The sequence below is a fragment of the Mustela nigripes genome, chromosome 7 (assembly GCF_022355385.1).
Source record: "Mustela nigripes isolate SB6536 chromosome 7, MUSNIG.SB6536, whole genome shotgun sequence".
Classification (NCBI taxonomy): domain Eukaryota; kingdom Metazoa; phylum Chordata; class Mammalia; order Carnivora; family Mustelidae; genus Mustela; species Mustela nigripes.
In genome coordinates, this window is record NC_081563.1 from 75,529,515 (window position 1) to 75,551,652 (window position 22,138).

Genomic DNA, 22,138 nt, shown 5'->3' on the forward strand with positions numbered 1-22,138 from the left:
TCTGCCTGCCTCTCTGTCTACTTGTGATCTCTCTCTGTCAAATAAATAAATAAAATCTTTAAAAAAAAAAAAAAAAAAAAGTTCATGTCCAGGGCGCCTGGGTGGCTCAGTGGGATACACTGCCCTCGGCTCAGGTCATGATCTCAGGGTCCTGGGATCGAGCCCTGTGTCGGGCTCTCTGCTTGGCAGGGAGCCTGCTTCCCTTTCTCTCTCTCTGCCTGCTCGTGATCTCTCTCTCTCTCTGTCAAATAAATAAATAAAATCTTAAAAAAAAAAAAAAAAAGTTGATGTCCATACACTTGCCTATCACACCCTTGAAATGAAAGGTCACTTGGAGCCCCTTTCACCCCAGCAACTTGATCTTCATGATGCATGTGCTTGGTCCTTAGGGTAGAGCTGGAGGGGGATTTCCATCCTGGGCACCAGTGGGCCCAGGCCCTCTTCTGTAGGGAACTTAGAGCTTCCGAGCCTTTAGCTTCCTTCTGGAAGCTCACCTCACCTGACAGACAGTTCCTTCTAGGACAGGAAGTCCAGTGGTTTGCAGATGGCCAGGCCTGAGGAGACTCTGCCAGCCCTTCCTCAGGACAAAGGTAGGTGTCTCTCACATGTACAGGTAGAGCCGTTCTGAAGCTTATGGCCATGAGGGAGTGGACAACCCATGGCTGAGGGATTCTGCTTGCATTCTGCCCACATCAATCCTGAGTTGCCTCCTCTCCTCACCCAGCATGGCACAGCGGCCAGGATGGTGGTGGGTAAGTGGGGATACCACAGTACTCCATCTTATTCATAGGGGGCCAGGAAGAAGGGACGCCCATCCTGTTGCCCAGCCTGAAGGGCAGCTGCTTCGACCATCCCCTGCACCAGGGGCTCCTCCATGCCACCCGGCGCTGCAGCAGTCCTACCTCAGCTCTAACACCTAAGGTGTCAAAGAAGCCCAAGGTGCATGCAGCCAGGGACATGTTCCCCATTGACTGGAGCCCGCCACCTGTAGAGTTCCTGAACCTGAGGGTACCACCAGCAGGCAGGGGAACCCCAGGCCCGAGGTGGGTTGATGCAGTGGAGCCTCACGGCCTGAGGACATGGGCCCACCAGCTGCCTGACAAGTTAGAGCAGGAGCCCCAGGACTCGGACCCCCAGGGGAATCTGGCCTCACTGGAGGAGCCGTTCTGGAACATGGCAGGCCCAAGCCAAAAGGCTGAAGTGATGGACACCCACACCTTGGTAAGCTGGTGGACTCCCCTTGGTCTCCTCTCCTTGCCACTCCTCCTCAGTCACCCCTGCCACTCCCTTTTTGGCCATTCTTCCTTGGCCATACCCCAGCTACCTTTCATTGGCCAGCTCCCTCTAACTATCCCTCATCAACTGCATACCCTCTCAACCTCTCCCCAGCCCTTGGACCCTTGTGACTGGGGTGCATCTCTCCCCATATTTCTCCTGCTAACCTCTGCTAACAGTTGGCTTGGGGTGGTGCCAAATTTGATGGCACTTTTGTATGGCATCAAGGCTTTTGTGCCTAAGGTTGAGGATATCCCCTTTAGGAAAGGGGGACCTTGGTGCCCCGGTCTAAGCTAGACCAGGCACAAAGACTCTGGCTGACTCTGGTACAGTGGATTGGAATGTCTAAATGGAAACTTTAATGATGAATTTTAACTTGGGTGGGAATAAACAGCTCTTCCTAGGTAGACTGGGAACAATTAGGGGCCCACGGATCCAGGAAATTTATTTTAAGAATAGGACTTAATTATTTGTTTTGCTTATTTTTTTCTTTTTAAATAGAGGTTACTCCTTCTTGTAGGAAACCTTTTTTGTTTTTGTTGTTTTTTTTTTTTTTGGAAAACTTTTTTTTTAAGACCTTATTTATTTGTCAGAGAGAGAGACAGAGCACAAGCAGGGGGAGCAGCAGGTGGAGGGAGAAGCAGGCTCCCCATTGAGCAAGGAGCCCAACTGAATCCCAGGACCCTGGGATCATGACCTGAGCCAAAGGCAGACATTTAACCGACTGAGCCACCCAGGTGTCCCTGGTCTTAAATATTTCAAATAGCCCAAGACTGACGATAATCCAAATGCCCACCACTAGGGAATTAATACATTATGTCCTAGTCCTACATTAGAGTACCCCGAAAAAAATTTTTTTAACTTACTTCTTTAGTATTGATATGGAATGACCCTGAAGACATTCTATTAATTGAGCAGAGCAAAGGGTAGAATAGGGTTCATAGTTTACTACCATATGCTTTATGGGGAGGGGGAAATATGTGTTGTATTACTGTTTGTTTGTCTGTGGATAAAATGTCTCCAAAAGCACACAGAGGAGTGAACACCTGTGGTCACCTGTGAGAAGGGACCTGGGTGGCTGGGGATGCTGGTGACGGGAGACATCTTACCGCATGCCTTTATGCTTCTCGAATTTTTAATCATGTAAAGGTATTGCTTATTCAGACACATAAACAAGATAAATAAAGGGCTTAATTGAGATTAACTGAGATTAATTTTATTCTTCTCCCCCCTTGTCTGTCTTTCTGTCCACTATTCTCATGTTCCACTGCTCCAGTTCACCTCTGGGGCCTCAGAGAGCTATGTCAATAGCTTAGACTACTTACTGCAGGAGAAGCGGTGAGTGTGGGAGGAGGTCCTTTGTGGGGTCTGCATTCTGTGGGGTGGGCATTGATTTCGGGGGATTGTTCTCTAAGACTCCTAGCACCTTCCCTTCAGGATCGAGCAGCCTAGCACCTTCCCTTCAGGATCGAGCAGCCTACCACCCTCTTGCACAGCATGTCTCCAGGAGCGCAGAGCGCCATGTGTTCTCTGATCAATAATAAGCACATGGAATGGTAGTCAGGTTGAAGGGGGTCATCCCAAAGGCATAGAACCCCAAACGAGCAGGTCGTGAACCTTGGGTTGGTGTGGAGGGGAGACAGGGAGAATCCCTTTCTCTCTCCTGCCCAATTCATGCCCATGTGGGGCCTCTTGGCTCCTGTTCAAGTGTTCCATGAGAGAGAAGGGGAAAAGGCATGTGGCTTTGACCAAGGAGTACAGCCTGAGTATCGCCACGCCGGTGATGCGGGCAGGTAAACTCATCAGGGCACCCGGAACTGGGAGATTCTTGTTCTGCTGGGTCCCACACTGGGTATTTGGAGGAGATGGTGCGGCCCCATTCACCTGGACATTTATCCTAATGTTTCTAGTATTTCCCGTGCTGTGAGTTTGCTGTGGCAGGGCCTGGAATACTGGCACCTAGTTTAACCTGGGGGTCAGAAAGGGCTCCCCACAGGGATCCTTATCTTTGAACCTGGGAGAATTAGAAGATTGGTGGGGTGGGGGGACAGCATGGGTGACGACACATGTGAAGGTGGGTAGGACAGGTGTTCTGGTGGCTGACTAGAGCTGGAATTCCCAGTGCTGGGACCTGGGGGTTGGGGGCTGACAGAGCAGGCGGTGCAGCCAAGATGCAAACCGGGGCTGGGTCACGAGAGGCCTCATGAGCACAGGGTCGAGTTGGGAGAATTTTAAGTGGGTAGTATTGTGTTTCCCACTGTGTTGCAGAGATCGCTTAGGCCACATTATGGAGAATGGATGGGAGGGAGAAGAGCAGAATTATGGTGAATGGTGATGGGGTGGGGCCCTGGGACGAGGGCAGTGGGGCTTTGATGAGTCTGCTGACCTGGGTGGCTGGGACTCTGGAGCCTCTGTGGAAGAGAATTCAAACCTATATGTGTGGCTTCGGAGATGCCCAGGCACATTCAGCTGAAATCATTCAGTTGTCACTGGCGGGGAAGATTTCCAACTGCAGACAGTGACCTGGGCTGGAGGTGAAGTCTTTAAGAACTGAGGACTTTTTGGGCAACGCCAAGGCAGGCCCCTCGAGGGGCAGGGCAAAGGCTGGGGAGGCTCTCAGGCTGTTGAGGGGCCAAGGATCCACAAGGCACAAGGTTGGACTCTGCCTGTTCAGGGATTTGATGTGGTTAGAGCAAGAGGGAGGTGAAGGAGTCAGGATTCCAGCAAGATGATGGTTGGCATGCAGGGCTGTGGTGGGGACTGGCCTCTGAGGCTGGAGACCGAAGGGTACGGCTGGAAAGGCAGGCCATGTGTGAGGGACTCTAGGAGCCATGAGCCTGGGGGCCTCCCCAGGTCAGTGTGGCCAGACCCTGGGAGGAGGAGAAGGGGCTAGGCACAGGCCTTGTTGTGTTAAAAAGTGGGCAAATACTAAACAAGGTACACAAAGGGAGGTTTGAAGTTGTGTGGTGAAAATCCCTATTCCTAGGCCTTGCCATGTTCATGGGGTCTGCAGCTCAGTGTCCAGGTCCTTTGACTGGGGACAGCACTGACCTCTGTTGTTGGCTCTCTGCTCCCTGCAGGGACCAGGCCCTGGAGCTGGAGCAAGAGCAGCTGCTTCTGCAGGACCGTCCCCAACTCAGCTTCCTGGATCTGGATGAAGATGATGTGCCTCTCACACCTGAGCACAGGTTGGGTATGGGCACGGGAGGGGCTAGGGCCTGGCCATTTTTTGGAGCGGAGGGGAGTCCCTGCCCCTGCCTCTCAAAGCAAAGGATTGAAGTGTTGACAGGCTTTCATTTTCAGACAGAGTTTCAGCCAGCAATTTGTATGTATTTGTAAGTTCTCAAGCTGCCTCCTTTTCTTAAAATGACATTCAAGAAAAGCTCTACATTCATTCTTTGATTACAGAAATATTGGATCACCTATTGTGTATCAGTGTCCAGTGTGGGCCTTTGAGGGCGCAAAGATAGGAAAACACAGCCTACTTGGCCCCAATTTTCCACCCAAATTTGTAGAACCGTGTCTCTTGGGGGAATAAATCTACAAAACCACAGTCTAAGATGAATCTGCCCTTAAAGGGGAGAATACGACTCTGTGACATTTTTCATTTTCCCCCATCTGGGGAAAAGAAGATGATGGCTTTTATCAGTGCTCTCACTGGGTGGGTGGGGAGGTATATGCCAGCCATGATCTAACTGGGCCACTGGCTCGAGGCAGGCAGTCTCATCTGCTCTGAGTGTCTCAGAGATGCTGAGGGACCACAGCTGAATCCATCATGAGGGTCCCTGTTAGCCAATCCATGTATTCAGCTGGCCAGCCAGCTGGCCAGCCAGCAGACATCTACTGAATCCAACTTTGTACCAGGCTCTGTTACAGACTCTGGGGATACGGCAAAAACAAAACCAGACAGAAAGCTCTATACTCCTGCATGAAGAGAGGTGATAAGTGTTCAGGAGAAAGGATAAAGTGGAGGGGGGATAGGAGGAGTACAGAAGGCCTATGAGACTATGCAGGAGGGTCAGGGAAGACCTTGAGAAGCAGGTGGCTGGCTTCTAGCAGGAAACTGTAAAGGAGGTGAGAAGTAGCTCTGGGACCCTATAGGGGAGCATAAGGGCAGCTGTGGAAGGGAGGGCTGGGGAGAGAAGGTCAGGGAAGCCAAGAGTGGGCTCGATGCAGGAGCTCTTCCTCCGTGTGAGCTGACTGCCACTGCTCCACAGGATCCTCTGCCGCCATGTTGAGGATAAACTGGGGAGCCTGGGGCAGGGCAGAAGAAAGGAGACAGGGGCAAATGAGCCATGGTAGTCATCCTGAGAAGTAAGAGGCTGGGAGTGAGGGTGGGTGGTGAGGAGTAGGCACAGTCTGGATATATTTTTAGGGTAGAACTGACAGGATTTGTTGATGAGCTGGATGGAAGGTATGGGAGAAAGGGGAATCAAAGAGACCCCCCAGGATTTGGGCCTGAGCAACTGGAAGGTGGGAGTTGTCTAATTAAACTAGAGAAGACTAAGGGACAAAGTCTGCACTGGAGGCACTTGTGAGGTCAAGAGTTCATTTGGGGGATCCAGGGGCAAGACCAAATAGACTGTCTGGATCACCTCTTCTGGAGAGAGAGGCTCAGGAGTCACCACGTGACGTTTAAAGCTACGAACTGGATTAGATCACTCGGGAAGCAGGTATATAGAGAGAACAGGGGTCCAAGGAGGCAAAGTAGACATCATGGTGACCTTGACAAGAGCAGCTCTGGTGGATCACTGAGGGTGGCCCTGACTGGAACAGGCCCATAGGAGAACAGGAGGGGAGGTCGAAAGAGAAAAATGTGCAGAAGCTGAAGGGGGATTGGAGTCAGGTTAGATCTTTCTGTATATCTCCCTTTTCTCTCTTTTAATTGGGTCCTCTCTTGCTTCCTTCCCTCCCTCCATCAGGAACCAAGTGTGCTGGGGGGGTGGGGGCGGGTACTGCAGGGGATGAGGTCACCTCAGCCATGCGGCTTAGGGTAGGTTGGTCAGCTTGCCCTGAATTGTCGGCCTGTCCAAGCTTCAATGTTTTTTCCTGTCAGCTTGAGTTAGGTTATTAAACATTGGTCTAAGCAGTGACAGGTCACGTTTTCTTGCACATTCTTAAGTTAGCATTCTTCTAATGAAGGAAATGTAGAGTCACAACCTACAGACTTCTTTGAAGCCTCCATCTTAGGACCCCCAGAGGGTTTATGTTGTTTTTGTTGCCCAGAGATGGTTGTAAACATCACCGTGGCTGGCTGTTTGCTTTTTTCCCCCAAGTTTTTCTGATAATCATCTCTGGACTCAATCAGGGATCAGCAAACTCTCTGTATTTGTAAACAATAAATATTTTAGGCTTTGAGGGCTGTCCAGTCTCTGTGGCAACAACCTCTCAGCTCTGCTGTTGTGACAGGGAAGCTCCAGTAGACAATATACAAGTGAATAAATATGCTTATGTTGCAGTATAACCTTGTTCACAGTAATGGGCAGGACTTGGCCACAGACTGTAGATTGGTGACCCCCAGCCTTGGTTAGGAGGACCCCAGCCTCCTCACTGATACTTTCCACTGTGAACCTCTGTGGGTGTTCAGATTGGAACAGCCATCCCACAGAGGATGTGGGTCGGAAAGGGTGAGGCTGCGGCTGGGGGCCAGCCACCATCTGCCAGAGCAGTTGTTCGTGACCAGGAGTCACACACCCGCTGTGGATGCCCACCGTAGAAGAGACCCCCAAGCACCCAGAGCCCAGCATCCCCTCATGCTCTAAGGATTGGCTTGCATCTTGAGTGGATGCCATCCTACGTTCTCTATTTCTTAAAGTTAAAAGACCTTATGTGTGCACTGAGGCAGGGGAGGGGGGAATTTTTCAGCCCTCACATCATCCTTTATCCTCACTTCAGGGCTGCACAGGAAGTTCCCAATTAGACATGGAAGAGTCATCTCAGAACTCTTAATAATGCATATACATTATATTTAGTGTCACAAAAGTCCCTTTGTATTATGGTTTGGGGGACCAGACTAAGACCCTCTTACAGATGAACCCAATTCCTGTAAACTTTTAATAATTTGCAATTCTTCCTTAGTATAAGAGCAACAGAAGCCATAGAACCCCCAAAGCCGAAATGGCAAAGAGAGGAACAAAACAGAAAACTGTTCTCCTATTTGTGTGGTGGTTCACACAAGTTGCTTGCAAAAGTCTACAGGAGCAGAAGTCCCCTGTGTTTTCATGGCGTTTCCACACCCTGTGCCATTTAACCCTCCAAATAAGCTGGTGATGTGAGCCAGTGATGAACATTGGCCTCTTTCCTCAGGTTGGGGGCCAGAGGGAGGCAGATTTCATCCAGCCAGTGGTAGGCCGCCAGCTACACAGCTCAGCCTGCAGAGCCCACTGCTTATGTCCGAGACCCCAACAGAAGCCCTGAGCATAGTTCCCCATCCGAGTCCTACATCCCAGGGCCCAGGCTGGGAACAGGAGGGGATGGCATACTTGTGGCTTGTTTCATTTGGCTGTCAAAGGTGTGTTCTGTTTCTATTGAATCAAGCAGAACACAGTTGAATGAAGTAAGCAGGAAAAGTCTCCTTGCTGCTGCCCCCAAATCCTATTCCCTAGGGATGACTCAAGCTCATAGCTGGCCATGTCAGTTATGTGGCGGGTGTTGCCCGTGTCTAAGAATGTGTATGTGCCTATGTCTGTGTGTATAACTACACCACACACACGCAAACACACGTACACACTCCCTATTCTGAAACTTGCTATTTTTACCCACCAGGGCACTGTGGCCAGTCCTTCATGAAGCAGAGATTTGCTGTGTTCGTAGGAACTGTATTAAATGCCTCCCTTTTCCCCACTCCCTCCTAACAATTTTTACCCCTCCCAATAGAGTTGGTGGAATGTATCCCTTCTTCTCTCTGTTCCTTTCCTGTCTGTGGGACCCAGCTCTGATCTACTGATCAGATACACAAGGCAGGGCAAAGCCTGGGCATCCGGAGATCCCTGGGGAGTCCTCGTGATCACAAGAGCTCACAGACTGGTGCCCCAGTAGAAGCATCCCCGCTCCTTCCTTGTGTGGATGCCCTCCCTGACCCGGGCCACACCCGAAGCTTCTCTCCTCCGCCCCTGGCCATGCCTGTGTAGGCAGTTTTGTGGTCAGCCCACTTGCCGAAGGTTATTGTGGTGATTTGTTTACCCTTCCCCTAGGCATGCGATGGCTGCCCACGCCTGACTCATCCTTCAGCACCTGGCACCCACATATCGTGGGTGCCCAGTGAAAGTTTGAGCTGAACAAAGGGAATGGGCAGCACTGGGTCTGGGAGCAGGACTTCTGGCTCCTGGGCTAAAAAAGCCCAGAGTAAGGGGCTGGGATGCAGGACCAAGAGTGGGATGGGGAAGAGCTCCTGAGTCAGCATCTTGCAGGCTCCTCCTTTACCAGCAGGTGGCACTGTCCTCCCCAGTCTTCTCCCCACCAGGCAACGGTCACTAAAGCAGGAGGCACCATCTGGCTTTCCCTGGCCTCCTTCTGGGCTGCAGACCAGGTGCAGGTGTTGACTCTCGCCTTTCCGGCTCCTTGCTTTGCCAGGATGCTGGTGGAGAAGTTCTCCGTGTCACCGCAGGTCATCCCGCTGGTGCACCCTGGGGAGATGGTGTTTCTACCCAGGCATCAGCCCCTGCCCTGCATCCTGGACCATTCACAGCTCAAGCCACGGAGCCACCTGGAAGAACGGTTCCTCAGGTAAATGTCAGCATGGGATGGCCAGGCCCTGTCCCTTCTGGAGCCCAAGGATAAGGGCTGGCCCCAGTGAGGAAACTCAAGGCTGTGCTTGAGTCAGGTGGGACATGTCAGTTTTCAGGATTATAGATGAAATAGTCTCACATGTCGACTTACCATATTTAATTTACTGATTTAGATGCACTTACTTTTAAAAAAAAAGCCCTACATTGCAGCAAATATCAGGTCGCTTGTGTATTTATGTATTCATAGCGCCTTTTCCTCCCCCACACCCTGGGAGCATAGAACTCTAGTCAGACTCACCATACATGCCTCTGGGGTGATGTCTCTGCCGACACTGGAGCCACTTTCTGGGTCATCCAGCAGTTTTCCAGCACACATCATCGTCATTTCCATCTGCTCATTGGAGACAACACCCTTCCATCGATGTGTGATGCTAGCAGTGAAAAGTCCGTCCCCAGCCCCAAGTGCACACTGTAACATTAGGACAGCTGCCCTGTCACACTTCTCCATGGAAGGAAATTTACGTTCGTTATCACACAGCCATGGGTTCTGTTGCTTTTTAAGGGGATTTTAAAAGCTTGACCACAGCCACATCCAATACTTGCAGTTGGGAGTTCATCTATCTAAGAACAAGAGAGAAAGCCCACAGGACTCAGGGCAGCTATCCACTCATGCTCCTGAGGCCGAACCCTGCTGGGCATTGGTGGCCAAAAGGGATGGGGAGGAGGCCACTGGGCCCACACCAGACGGTAGGGAGCCCAGAAGCTGAGCTGTCCGTGGTCTCTTGAAAGTAGGAGTCTTGTCTTTTCCAGCTCTTCAGGGTTTCCTTATGTCTGTTTCACTAATTCTAAAGCCATCTGATTGTCACGGGAAGTTTCAAGTATACATAGAATAGTGTAATGATTCCCCATGTAGTCATCACTCAGCTTCGGCAATCAACTCTAAGGCAATCCTGTTCCGTCTCTACCTCTGCCCACTAACATTATCCCCTCAGGATTATTTTTAAGCAAATCCCAGGCACATATAATTGAATCAGTAAGTACTTCACTGTGTGTCTCTAAAAGATAGGGCTCTATCTTTAGATAGAACTTAAATGCCATTATTACACCTAAAAAATCCAAATCCTTCAGAGCACTGATATCAGTCGGTGTTCAGCTTTCCTCAGCCATCTTCTAAATGTGTCTTATATGTTGTGCAATGAAGAGCTCAACAAGGCCCTAACGTCGCCATTGGTCATGACGTGAATGCTGAGAGAATATTGCCTAGCATGAGGCCTCAACACCTTTAGCCATTCTCCTCAGCATATATGTTACTTCTGACCTTCCTCCTTTATAAACGTAGTGGTAGAGAACAACTTCATACCCAGAGCTTTGTCTGGAGCGTAGCCCCGGAAGCAATACGAGGTGACTGGACCTGAGCATCTGCATATCAGTAAAGGCCGACGTCACCACGCTGAGAAGGTGTCTCATAAAGGGACGATGAAAGGGGGGGAAAGAAGCAAGAAGGGTTGAAGGGAAAAGAAGGATAGCCACGCTAAAGAGAGAGGAGGGGCGGGGAAGGAACAGGAGAGAGGAGAGGAGAGAGGAAGGCATCTTGCAGTGCTGCTTCGCTGCCTTGGCCAGCCATGGTCTGTGTGACAGCAGGTTTCCTGTCCCAGACTGGACAGGCAGCAGGAAGTATTTGACAGACAAGAGGGCCCATGTGGCAGTGACCGGGGGACTGAGCAGCCCTGCCAAATGGGGCCAGGTGGCCGGCCAGCTTCCCCAGAGTGAGGAATTCAGACCCTCCTCCCTCAAGTATGCTAATGAGGCACTGGAGAGGTGGCCTGGCCAGCCCTGGGAGCCCAAGGCCTTTCTGGAGGAATGCCCACTGCCTTCCACATGGTCCGGTCAGAGGGCCCCTGCTATGCAGTGGGTAAGGGCCACTTCCTGAAGGTCACCACTTAGCCTTGGGGTCACTCTTATTTCCTGTTTATGCCAAGGACCACAAACCCAGACACAAGAGAGGAAAATTACCCCGTTGTGTTCAGCCGGAAGCATGAAAATGAAGGGAAAATAAAAAGTTACTTGATCTCTCAAGAGGCAGTATGGTTCAGTGTTTTGCTGTGCAAAAAGTTAACACTTGGAGGTTACAGGTAACTTTTACTTTCCTTATTATATTCTGTATTTTATGAACACATCTCATTTTTACCATTAGAAGTTTTAGGGGGGAAAAGTGAATGCGAGTTTTAAAAACCACCTCTTGAAAGAGATCCATGCCTCCTTACCCATCTGTGAAGAGGGGTATCAGTACAAAGTGGGCACTCTTGGCACGGCGGGGCACAGGGCAGCTGCAGGAGTCCTTGTCCTCACCAGGCAGCACCTACCTAGGTTTCCATGCAAGAACGCATCTCCTGGAGCCCGGAGCCCCAGGATCGGAGATGGCCTGGCCGGTCTGCTCACATTCATCACCCAGCTGGATGTGTGACCTCAGATCAGTTCCCTGGAACCAAAGTCATGTGCCTTTACAACAGAAGTTGGTATCAGGGGCTGAACTTTTTCCTCCCTTGACAGCTGTTCAAAAGGAAATCCGATTCCCCTGAGTGAAGTGTTGGGACCTATGCCCACATGCAGCTCTGAGGCCAGAGCCGTCTCCCCAGGAAGGGTGGACATTGCCCGCTGAATGATTCATGATCTTCCCTGGGCCCCCACAGAGCACGCTGGAAGGGGGTGGGGGGCTGTCCACCTCACTGTTCCAGTGAGGTGCTCATTGTGTATGCTCAGGGAGCCCTTCCTCCAGGAAACGTCTTGGCAGGAGGAGGCGGGTGGCACTGAGCTGTGTGTGTGTCTGTGTGCTTGTACACTGGGTCTCCCTGAGGCCAGCTCCCAGCTTCTGTTTTGCCAGGACCTCTTCCTCTTCCTGGTGTTGCTGGCAGGCAGGTCTGAGGACCTGGGGGGTGGGGGGAGTGGGGGGTTCCCGTGGGGCCAATTAAACGGTCTCTGCCTTCATGCAGGACGGGAATCAAACATGAGCTAGCAGAAGGCAAAAGCAGAATTTGGTGAAGATGTGTAGAGAGAGACACAGAGCGTCCGGACAAGTGGGAAAGGAAAAGAGCAGGAGCCTCGTCTTTGTTTGGGGGTCTGAGGTTTTTACTGAGGATAGTGGTCTGATGTGTATGTCCCCTCAGATATCCAAAGATGAGAGCCCCGGGGGTTACTCCTTGGAATCAGGGGGTCTTGGCATCCAGATGTCTCGTCAATGGTCTGATATATGCATGTGATGGCTTCCTCTCATCCCTCTCACCTGGTCCTTCCTTAGGGGTTATTCTAGAGAATCATTGATTCCTTGTCCCTTACAAAGAAGATGTAACCTATTGACATTACCAGGAATGTGTAAAGTGAGGTGAGGGGTGCAGGTTCTAGCAAGAACAGAAACAGGATAAGAAGCAAAAAAAAATAGCTTTTTTTTTCTCCTTTTTTTCTTCTTTTTTTTTTCTTCTTTTTTTCTGGGGTCCCTTCTGTTTCTCTGTCTCACTGGCACAACGGGGTTGAAGCCCCAGGTGAAATAAATCCATCAGTTACAGAGTGTGGATGGACCAGAGCGCCCAGCTGGTCCAACTGTCCCCAAAAAATAAAGAGCCAACAGAAGCACCCTGCTGGGGCGTTGCTGGGTGCTGGGTCCCTGGACTTCTGACCCAAAGGGTGCTCACTCATTTTTAAACAAAAGAAAGAGAGAAAAAGAGGAGGAATGGGGATGGAAACTCTGACCATTATTCCGTTCTATTCTCCTTTGGCATTTTACTTAAACTTGCTCTTGAGGAACTTGGCAAAGATGCAGAAACTGATACTGTATAAATAACTACACTTGGTGCTTATCCCTCTGCCATCACTTGGGATTCCCAAGGCATTTGGATCCTTTGCCCTCCAGGACTGCTGCCCAGAAAATACATGAAGATAGAGAGCCTAGAGGAATGTTGACTTGGGCATTATCAGGAACATACGGTCCAGGTAGAAGGTGCCAGCTCGGCCCAGGAGCCCAACCTGCTGACCCAAGCTGACCTGTGTTTTGTTCGATTCCCCTTTGGGACTAATCCCCCTCTCAATTTCCACCATCCCCCTCTTATTTCCTTCAGCTCCTGCAGCCTTCTGTCTTTGCCACGGGGTCTGAGGGTTAGCAGTATTCTTGACTGTGGCTGTGTCTCATCCCAGATGGGAACCTCTTTTACTGGGATCCTCAGGGCTGACAGCTGGGACTTCTCATCCAGCCAGGCCTGCATGGCATCTGCTGCCCAGGAGGCCCCATCCCTCCCCTTCTCACTCCGGGGTCTTCTGACATTCTCAGGATGACTTCGGACTTAGCATTGGCTTTGCAAAAGGCAGAGTCACCCATTTGGACCCGGTGTCCACATTCTTGGTTTGTGGACATGCCATGGGTTTTTGCAAACTTAACAAGTGATTCTGTAACCCAAGGGTTTTGAGTTTTCAGTACACACTCCTACTTTGCCAACCCTTTTCCTCCAGGCTTCCCTTCCTGCCGCAGATCAGGACAGTAGCTGCAGTCAGCCTTGTCCCTTGCACTGAAGGGGAGAAGGCTCGTGGTTCCACTGAGATGAAGCAGCATTCCCCTCCTGGAGCATGCACACTGGGCTTGGGGTCCAGCAGCCTGCAGAGATTCCTTGCATCTCATGGAGCTCTAAGCTCAGAATTCCTTGAAAGCCATTCGCTTCAAGGCACAGCTGGGCTGCCCTTCTGCCTATCTCTTGCTCCTTGCCTTACCGGCTAACCCTCACTGGGCAGCAGAGAACTTGAAGGCAGACTGATCTTTTCTCTGGCAGAAACTGTGCTGCGAGACTGGCATAGCCCAAAGGAGACATTGTAAACCGAAGGGTATTTCTCCCTCAGAGCAGCATTTGGAAATGTGTTGATCCGAGCCAACAGGGGTTTGTACAATCAGTTCTCCTACTGAGAAACTAGAGAGGTGCCCCCCTGAGCAGAATGCCAGAGCCAGAGTCTCCTTAGAGTCCCTGGGGCACCAGCCTCCTTGCCACATGGCCTCCAGCCAAGGCCTGCCAATCTGTGAGGTCTTCTAGGCATTGTCTGCTGGGGTATTGTCTGCACTCAGGGTGCAGGGCTCGAACTGCACATGCATTGCAGGGTCGGGCCCTGAAAGTGTCCGGGTGACAGAGCACGTGAATTAGAGCAGAGTGTGCCAGCAGCCCTGGGGTGCACACGTGTTCGTATGTACAAATAAAGATCTGTTTGAGAGTGGTCAGCTTCACAGACCTAGGAACAAAGCCGCTTTCTCCTCTGAACTTAAATAATTTGGAAAAAAAATATATACAATTTGTAAATTGCCTGGACATACTCAAGGAGACAGCAACTTGGCTCAGAGGAGAATCTTTGTTTTGGAGCATTCTGTTCCTGGCAGATTAAAATGTGTCCTTTTTAAAAAGGAGAAGAAGAGGCTGGGCCAACCGAAGAAATTTCTATCTAGAGTCATGACTTTAAATGCTGTCTGAAATATTCTTTGCGTGGATTTGGCCATGAAAAAAAGGAGGACGGACCTGAAATTCCTTTTTTCATTTCCTAGAATCCTATTCATTGCCTTAGGAGCATCATGTAGAACAAGAGAGCAGAGGAGAAGCAGCCTGCCCCAAACCCAGCCTCTCTGGGGGTCACCAGGAAGGGTGACACAGTCCAGCCAGCCCTTCTTTTTTTTTTTTTTTTTTTTTTTTTAAGATTTTATTTATTTATTTGTCAGAGAGAGAGTGAGTGAGAGCAAGCACAGGTAGACAGAGTGGAAGGAAGAGTCAGAGGGAGAAGCAGGCTCCCTGTGGAGCAAGGAGCCCGATGTGGGACTCGATCCCAGGACGCTGGGATCAATGACCTGAGCCGAAGGCAGCTGCTTAACCAACTGAGCCACCCAGGCGTCCCACCAGCCAGCCCTTCTGAAGTGACTTCTGAAACACCTTGCACCAAAGGCCCTATGACCACATGAAATACTTCAACTCCTTTTACAGGGCTGTGGGATCCTGTCTGCCCAGACAGTCTGTGGGGTGGCAAGAGTACTCAAAGCTAGGCTCCTCTCCACACTGGCCCTTTGAGTCTGGGAGCTCCCGGTAGCAAGGAGAGGCCCACTAGGGTCCTGCGGTAAGGGAAAGCGCAGGGTAGGAGCACAGGTGGGAGGCTAGTCTCAGTGCCACCATCTCCTCTTGACTCGGCCCCTCCGGTGGTTTCTGAAGAACCCTCCATGGCATCCTTGTTTGTTCTTTCCTTCCCCGAATGGCTCTGTCTTGGGCCCCTTTCTGTTATTTTCCCATCTTCTCAGGTGTCCTTTGTTTCGGAAAAACACAAGATGAGGCAGAAATGCTCTGTGTAACCAGAGCTCAGACGCCGGCCCCACGTGGGCCCCGCTGGTAATTCTGCCTGCCTGGGAGCCGCCCAGGGCCCTGGGCTAAAGGCCGTGACTCCTGGGTTCCCTCCTCACCTCCACAGGGGTCCTTTCTACAACCTCGGTAAAAACCTTCCTTTCCCCCTCCCCCACAGGAAAAAGGACAAAAACCGTCCCTTCCCCTCTTGTGCTTCGAACACTGAGCCACGTTCAGGAAGGTCAAATGACTCCAGTGATGGCATGGGTGTGGGTGGTTTTTCCTTCTGACAGCTCCTGGCATCGGAGCTCGAAGCGTTTGTGTCCCTAACAGTTGCTGCCGTGATTCTGGGGTCAGGTGAGGATGCAATATGGGATCCCCACACCCCCCGCCCCCCGTGGCTTCCTCAGGCGTGTTGAGGAAAGGCTGCCAGGCCGCCTGCATGGAGGGCCTCCCACCTACCCTGACCTCAATCCTCTGCCTCCGCAGCTGCCCGCCCGCCCAGCAGCTCTCCTTCCTGCGCATGGGCCTCCTGAGCAACCTCTACTTGCACACCCCCGACTGCCCAGTGGCCCTGCTCCGGTGGCTCTTCCAGGTGAGGAGCACAGACCTGCCACTAGGTGGCGGGAGCACGCTGGCCGAAGAGCCTGGGCAGGAGTGGGTGGGGTGGGGGGATGGGCATGTCCCTCTTCTGGGTGCTGCCGGGTGTGTCCCAGCGGGGGCAAGAGGTTCGAGGGAGGCAGCCTAGGATGCCCCCCATCATCACAGAGTCCCGGGACCAGCCTGTGGTCTCCATCCACTCACCACCAGAGCCTGGGCCTCACCAGGTATCGCCTGTAACCCACAGAGCCCTCTGTGACTCCTGGTTACTCAACAGGAGCTTCCATTGTGTCCACGCTGCTCCTCGCCCCTCCCAAGTCCCAGGTCCGGGCCCTGCAGCACCCTTAGAAGGGTGAGGGCCCTTGTGCGTTCACAGCTGGGTGTGTGCTCAGGTGTTTGAGCATTTCCCCCTCTCGGTGGAGTTGTAGGATGCCTGGAAAAGTCTAGAACAGCTACTCTGTGTCTACCCCTTTCTCCTCCTCTGGCTGCTGAAATGTTTTGCCTTGAGGTAACGTGCCCAAGGCTTAAAACCTCCACCCTGAGAAAGACAGAAGCGGCAGGAATAGCCCAGGGACAGGACCACCTGCTGTCATCTGAATGCAATGTGTGAGGATGCTGGCCTTGGCCTGGGGACGGGCAGGTCACAAGCTCCAGCTGGTCTCTTCCTGCCAGTTGGGGCCTGGACCCCAGCTGTAAATTAGAGCCACCATGCAGGGTGGGTTGTTTAGGAACTCCCCAGCCTGGGTGGACTGGCTGGCTGCCTTCCAGAAAAGGCCCCCCTACTCTCTCCTCTCCCTTCTGGGATCCTTCCCAGCATGCCCCTCCCTGCCTCAGAGGAAAAAGACACCCTCAGCTCCTGGGGCCCAAGAGTGTGGCTGCTGCCCTCCCCCAGGCCCAATGGGACAGTTAGAAGGGAATAGGGAACAGTGCTGCCATTCTTCTCTGCTCCTAGTCAGTGCAGTTTCTCTCTGTTCCTTGCACAGTATATGGCCAAATGCACAATCAGGCATTGGGAGGCACAAAGAGCCCATCTGAGATGTGGCCCACAGAGGGTCCTTGTGTGACCCTGACACTAGATGAAGTGCCTTCCCTGTCAGTCCACCCGGGGAGGAGCGGGTGAGCCCTGCCCAGCTCTTCTCCCAACTCGGTGACCTCTGCAGGGGGCCATAGAACAGAGAACCTAGCCCCAAGGCCAGATAGACACTAGCTGTGAGTTCCAGCTCTGCCCTGTTCTACTCTGTGACCCTGGATGAGTTATTTAATGTCCCCTCTTTGACTCAGTTTCTTACTCTGTAAACTGGGACTCACAGTCCCAGGTGACAACTAATTGAGAAATTCCTGTGACCTGCCTTGTCCTTATGGGTCCCACCACAGCTCTGCCCAGGGCCTGGACGTCATTAGGAAGGGATGATGTTAGAGCAATGGCTCTGGTTCTCCATCTTCAGGAAGGAGAAACAAAAGCTCTCCCTAACCCAATGGCTGAAGCCAGATAAGTGAAAAGGGTGCTCTTGGCCTTGAGAGCCTTCTGGGCAAGACTCTGCCCAACAGCTTCATCTCCAGAAGGGGAGGGAGGAGCACGGCAGCTGAGGTCTTACAGGCCTTAGCAGGATGGACTCTGCTATTTCACTTTGGAGGTTTTGCCTGTTAGAACAGATATTCCTATAGAAACAGTAGCATTCATTCATTCATTCTCAGACTCCGGTTGAGTTCCTGCTACTTAGTAAGCTCTATGGATAGAAAGATCTTGGAAATGGTGTCCCAGGTAAATGTACAGAATATGGCCATGGTGGTCAGCCTTCTTCAGAACCTCACATTGTGACTGAGGAGTAGGGCTAGGAGAAGGCAGAAATCCTCGGGGGCTCCCTGAAGCCGTTGGTGGGATTCTCCTAAAGATGCAGGGGTGGTTCCTGGAATCCAGGGGTAGGGGTATGGCTGGGCTTCAGGAAAAGCTGGAACCACAATGGGGAAGGTTTAGGGTCCCAAGATGGGCTTCAGTTTCTCTCTACTCGCCAGGCTCCATGACCAAGTTAATTCACAGGAAGGAGTCTTGTTGATCCAGTAAAGGTTTAGTGACAACTCCCTTCCCCAGTCCAAGCAAACGCAGCTAGGTGTGTAGGGTCATGGGGCTGCTGGGGGCTCATATATGTGCCTGGGGTTGATTTGAGAGCTAGGGGATGGGTGAGCTAGGCAGATTTCTCCAACCCCACTCATTCAACTGTTTTTTTGGAAAAGGACATCCTGTGTTCCCATGGAGACTAAATCCTGCTCCCCACCACCCTCCCTCCTAGTGGAGTGTGTGGTGGCCACTGGGTGAATAGCTTTGGCCTTAATGCTCACGAATTCCTAAGCTGGTCACTGAAACCCTAGTGTATAATTGGAGGAAGGTGAGGCTTGCTGGGGAAGGTGAACAGAAGCAGGTAGCATATGCTGTCAGTGAATGTATATTCTTGTTGGAAATGGTAGGTATGTAGAAGTTACAAGAAGCTATGAGAAGAAGAGGAAAGCAGAGTTCTGGCTATCATAGGCCCAGATCCTTGAGACAATGACTCTGAGATGTGGTTTCCCTGAGGTTCCCTGGGGAGGGTTCCCATAAGCCACACTTCCTGCAGAGTGAGAGTTGCTGGGAGAAGGGGAAGCCAAATGGCAGGGCAGATTCAACAGGCTACAGCCAGTTCTGCAGATGCTCTGGAAATGGGGTGACTTTAGAGTTGCTCCATTTGAGGCAAGGGGTCCAGGCCTTTGGATTCCAGTACCAATGGGGCCAGATAGCAGACTAAGGCTGCACTTGGAAAGGGAGTGTGACCTCAAGTGAGGCTCCCTTACTGCAAGGCCATTGCCCAGAGAGGGACTTGGCTCAGGGCTCTCATCAAGCAACAACCCCAGCCCCTGGAGATGAGAGCTTCAGGCCTGAAGAGGGGATGTGCCCAGAGAGTCCCCCACAGCAGGCTTTGCTCTGCACTCTCAGAAGGATGGTATAATATGCAGCATGACTGACCATGGCAGGAAGAGGGCCGCCAAGGCGCTGCCCCATCTCTAAGGCCTGGCCTCATCGGTGTGTCCCCAGGCTGGATGGACTTTTGGGGGTGGGGTGCTGTCCCATTGTTCATCTCCACATCATGTTCTCTCCACATTCCAAATCCTCACTTGATGACCCTCAGACTCAAGGAGCATTCAGGTAAAGATCCCAGTGAGTCAGATTGGTGACCTGCCCCCCGACACCAGGTTATTTGAGGGTTGGTACTCAGTACCAACTTCTTCCCAGAGCATGGCCTAAGATGATTGTAAGTTAAGGCAATGACCTGGAAATGATGTAAGGATCATGGACAGTAGCTGGCTTGTCATTGTCCAGCTGAGTGTACTTTCTGCTTTCGAGCTGTGTCTCTTCCTCACACTAGTAACTGCCCTGGAGGGGCATGGCTGTGGCCACAGGGCATGAGGGGTAGAAAGACGAAAACTCTCACACAAGGAGGTGGACAGAGTAGGAGATTTCAAGTCACAGAGGCCTGGGATTGAATCCTGGCTTTGCTCCTTACTGGCTATGTGTCCCTAGGAAGCTGCTTGAGCCCTCTGAGTGTGATTTCCTCACCTGTAATATGTCAGTAATGGCAAGATCCTTCTACCACGTGGGCTTGTGAGGGTTAAATGGGATTTATTTAATACAGAGTAGTAAAGGTTTACTACCTTTATACCATACTGCTATTATACCAGCCAACCTAAATGGCCTTTTTTTTTGTTTTTGTTTTTGTTTTTCTTCTAGCTGTTGACGTGGCCTCCAGAAACTTCTTCGGGAGCCTTCAGTCTCCTTTGGGATCTCAGCGTGGATGGGCTCTTCCATCTGTCTGGTCAGTACTAGGGAGCAGGGTGGAGACTTGAGCCCTGAGTAACCCAAGCCCGAGAGCCTGCGTAGTACACAGCTCTCAGCAGCCGTGGAGCCCAGCATGCAGGAGAGGTGCTGATGGGGACTTTGCGTCACCACGGCACGGAGACATCAGGCCATCTTTGGCTCTGCCTCCAGCATTAGTAAAAAGCTGAGCCAACAGGCTCCTTGGCACCTTGATCTGGCTTCAGATCCATGTCACTGTGGCCAAGTCCAGGCTGACCTCACAGACTCTTGGGATCCCAGAACAGTCTGGAAGTTGTGTTTTCTGGATTTAAGGGGACAGCTTGCCTCTGAGTTCTTCCTGAGAGTCCCAGTTTGCTTGCAGCTGGGGGGTGCGGTGGAGGGGTATTTCAGGAACATCTGCATCAACTCAGGGAAGCTCCTCAAGCTGGAGTCACAAAGGGGAAGAGCCTTGACACTATGCCCCCACTGGCAGTCCCCCTTGGCTCCTAGGACATCAGAGGAGCCCCTTAAGTTTGGTCTGGGCAAAAATGAAAGCCTTGAGTCTATACCTTGGTCCTGGCATCGAAGGGGTGATTTAAGTCATCTTTATACTTGAGGATGTTCAGAGCTCCACAGAGCAATCAATTTTCCCTTTAGTGGCGGCACCTTCCCAGGCTGTCCTCATTTGGTATCTGAACCTAGACACTTTGGCACCAAAAAATATCACGTAGCCAGCAGAAAGGTGCTTACAGCAGACTGGGAGAGGGATTCACAGGCATCTAGACCCCACCTTTGCCCACAGCTTCAGTCTGCCCACACTCCCACTAAAACGCAAAAGCACGTATGTAGCTCAGAAGGCCAGAGTTAGAGACCTACAATGCACCCTCAAGCTCCCCCCCAACCCCGCCCCAACCAGCCCTTCAGACTTCTGCTTTTGTGCCTCTTGTACTTCAGGAGTTGGCTGAGCGGAGGCCCATCTGTCAAATGAGAGTATTCCAGACTCCTCCTGCTCCCCCCTCCCATACCCTTTACCCCTGATCTGTATGCTGGGACCCTTGCAACTGAAGTCTGAATAGCACCAGTCCCGGCATCCCCATCCTTTTCGTAACCTCTGCCCCTGCAGCCTGGGCTGCCCTTTCTTGAGCGTCTAGGGCCTCCTCTGTGGCATGCCTGCCCTTTGGGGGAACAGAGGCCTTCCTTGTCTTGCTCTTCTCCTCTGTGCAGTGGTATGTGTCTCCTCCCGCAGGGGCAGAGGGGACATCCCACTCTTCTTTACTTCTTGCCACATTGTCCCTTATTTGCCTTCTGTCGGGAGGGGCAGGAACCTGCTCTGGAGTTCCCAGCCGGTTCAGCTCTGGTTCGCATCACCTGCAAGCCCAGCCTAGGCTTCTCTTTCTCTCCCACTGGAATAGAGACTGGCCTAGAGAATTCCATCCCCAAGGTCAGGATCTTGACTGATTTGGGGAAAGTCAAAGGCCAGGTCTGCAAACGAACCGAAAGAAGGGACTTAAACATATTTGTACACCCACATTCGAAGTAGCATTAGTCATGATAGCCAAAAGTTGGAAGTAACCCAAATGTCACTGAAAGATGAGTGAATAAACAAAACATGATATACACATGCAGTGGGATATTGTTTAGTGTTAAAAAGAAGGGAAATTCTTAAAAAAAAAAAAAAAAAAAAGGAAATTCTGACACATGTTACAATGTGGATAACCTTTGAGGACCTTACAGTAAATGAACAAGCCAGGCACAAAAGGACAAACACTTTCCACTTATCAGAAATACCTACGGGCATCAAATTCATAGAGGCAGAAGGGTAGAATGGATGGAGAGTTCATGTTTAATGGGTGCAGAGGATGAGATAGTTCTGGAGATGGACGGCGGAGATAGCCGCCCAACAGTGGGAGTGTACTTAACACAACTGAGCTGTACACTTCCAAATGATTAAGATGGAAAACTTTATGTTACTTGTTTTTTGTTTTTGTTTTACCAAAATTAAAAACAAGTTTAGAGACAAGAACTAGGTACCATCAGAGAGTCTAGCAAAAGCTGTAACTAAAAATCAGCCACCAGTTCAAGAAGCATTTGCAAGGTGAAGTTAGAGCCAGGATTGATATAAAAGGAAGTCCTGCTACTCAGGATTTGTTAGCAACTTGAGGTGCTCCGCAGGACCCCATCCTCTGTGGGACACAGCCCCTCGGGGCCAGAGCCTTGAGCTGCCTTCCCTCCCATTGGGACTATGATCACTGTAATGTGTTTTCAGGTTGCCTGGCCTTTCGGAGATTCGCATGTGTATACATTTCCATCCTTTCCTGGATGGGGAAGGTTTTAGAATATTACCTGTATCCCAACATGCCTCCCAAGTA

The 22,138-nt window shown here is 51.3% G+C and overlaps 1 protein-coding gene across 1 annotated transcript in view; it reads left to right on the forward strand.

The window, feature by feature from the left end:
- The first annotated feature begins 544 nt into the window (after positions 1 to 544).
- The window catches only part of FAM178B (family with sequence similarity 178 member B), an 87,519-nt gene continuing 65,925 nt past the window's right edge, over positions 545 to 22,138 (forward strand). Inside the window, exons 1-7 of the mRNA XM_059407649.1 lie at positions 545 to 590; positions 791 to 1,200; positions 2,552 to 2,613; positions 4,356 to 4,463; positions 8,848 to 9,000; positions 15,836 to 15,941; positions 19,704 to 19,788. Coding sequence (XP_059263632.1) covers positions 545 to 590; positions 791 to 1,200; positions 2,552 to 2,613; positions 4,356 to 4,463; positions 8,848 to 9,000; positions 15,836 to 15,941; positions 19,704 to 19,788 — 970 coding nt within the window. The remainder of the gene's footprint in view (positions 591 to 790; positions 1,201 to 2,551; positions 2,614 to 4,355; positions 4,464 to 8,847; positions 9,001 to 15,835; positions 15,942 to 19,703; positions 19,789 to 22,138) is intronic.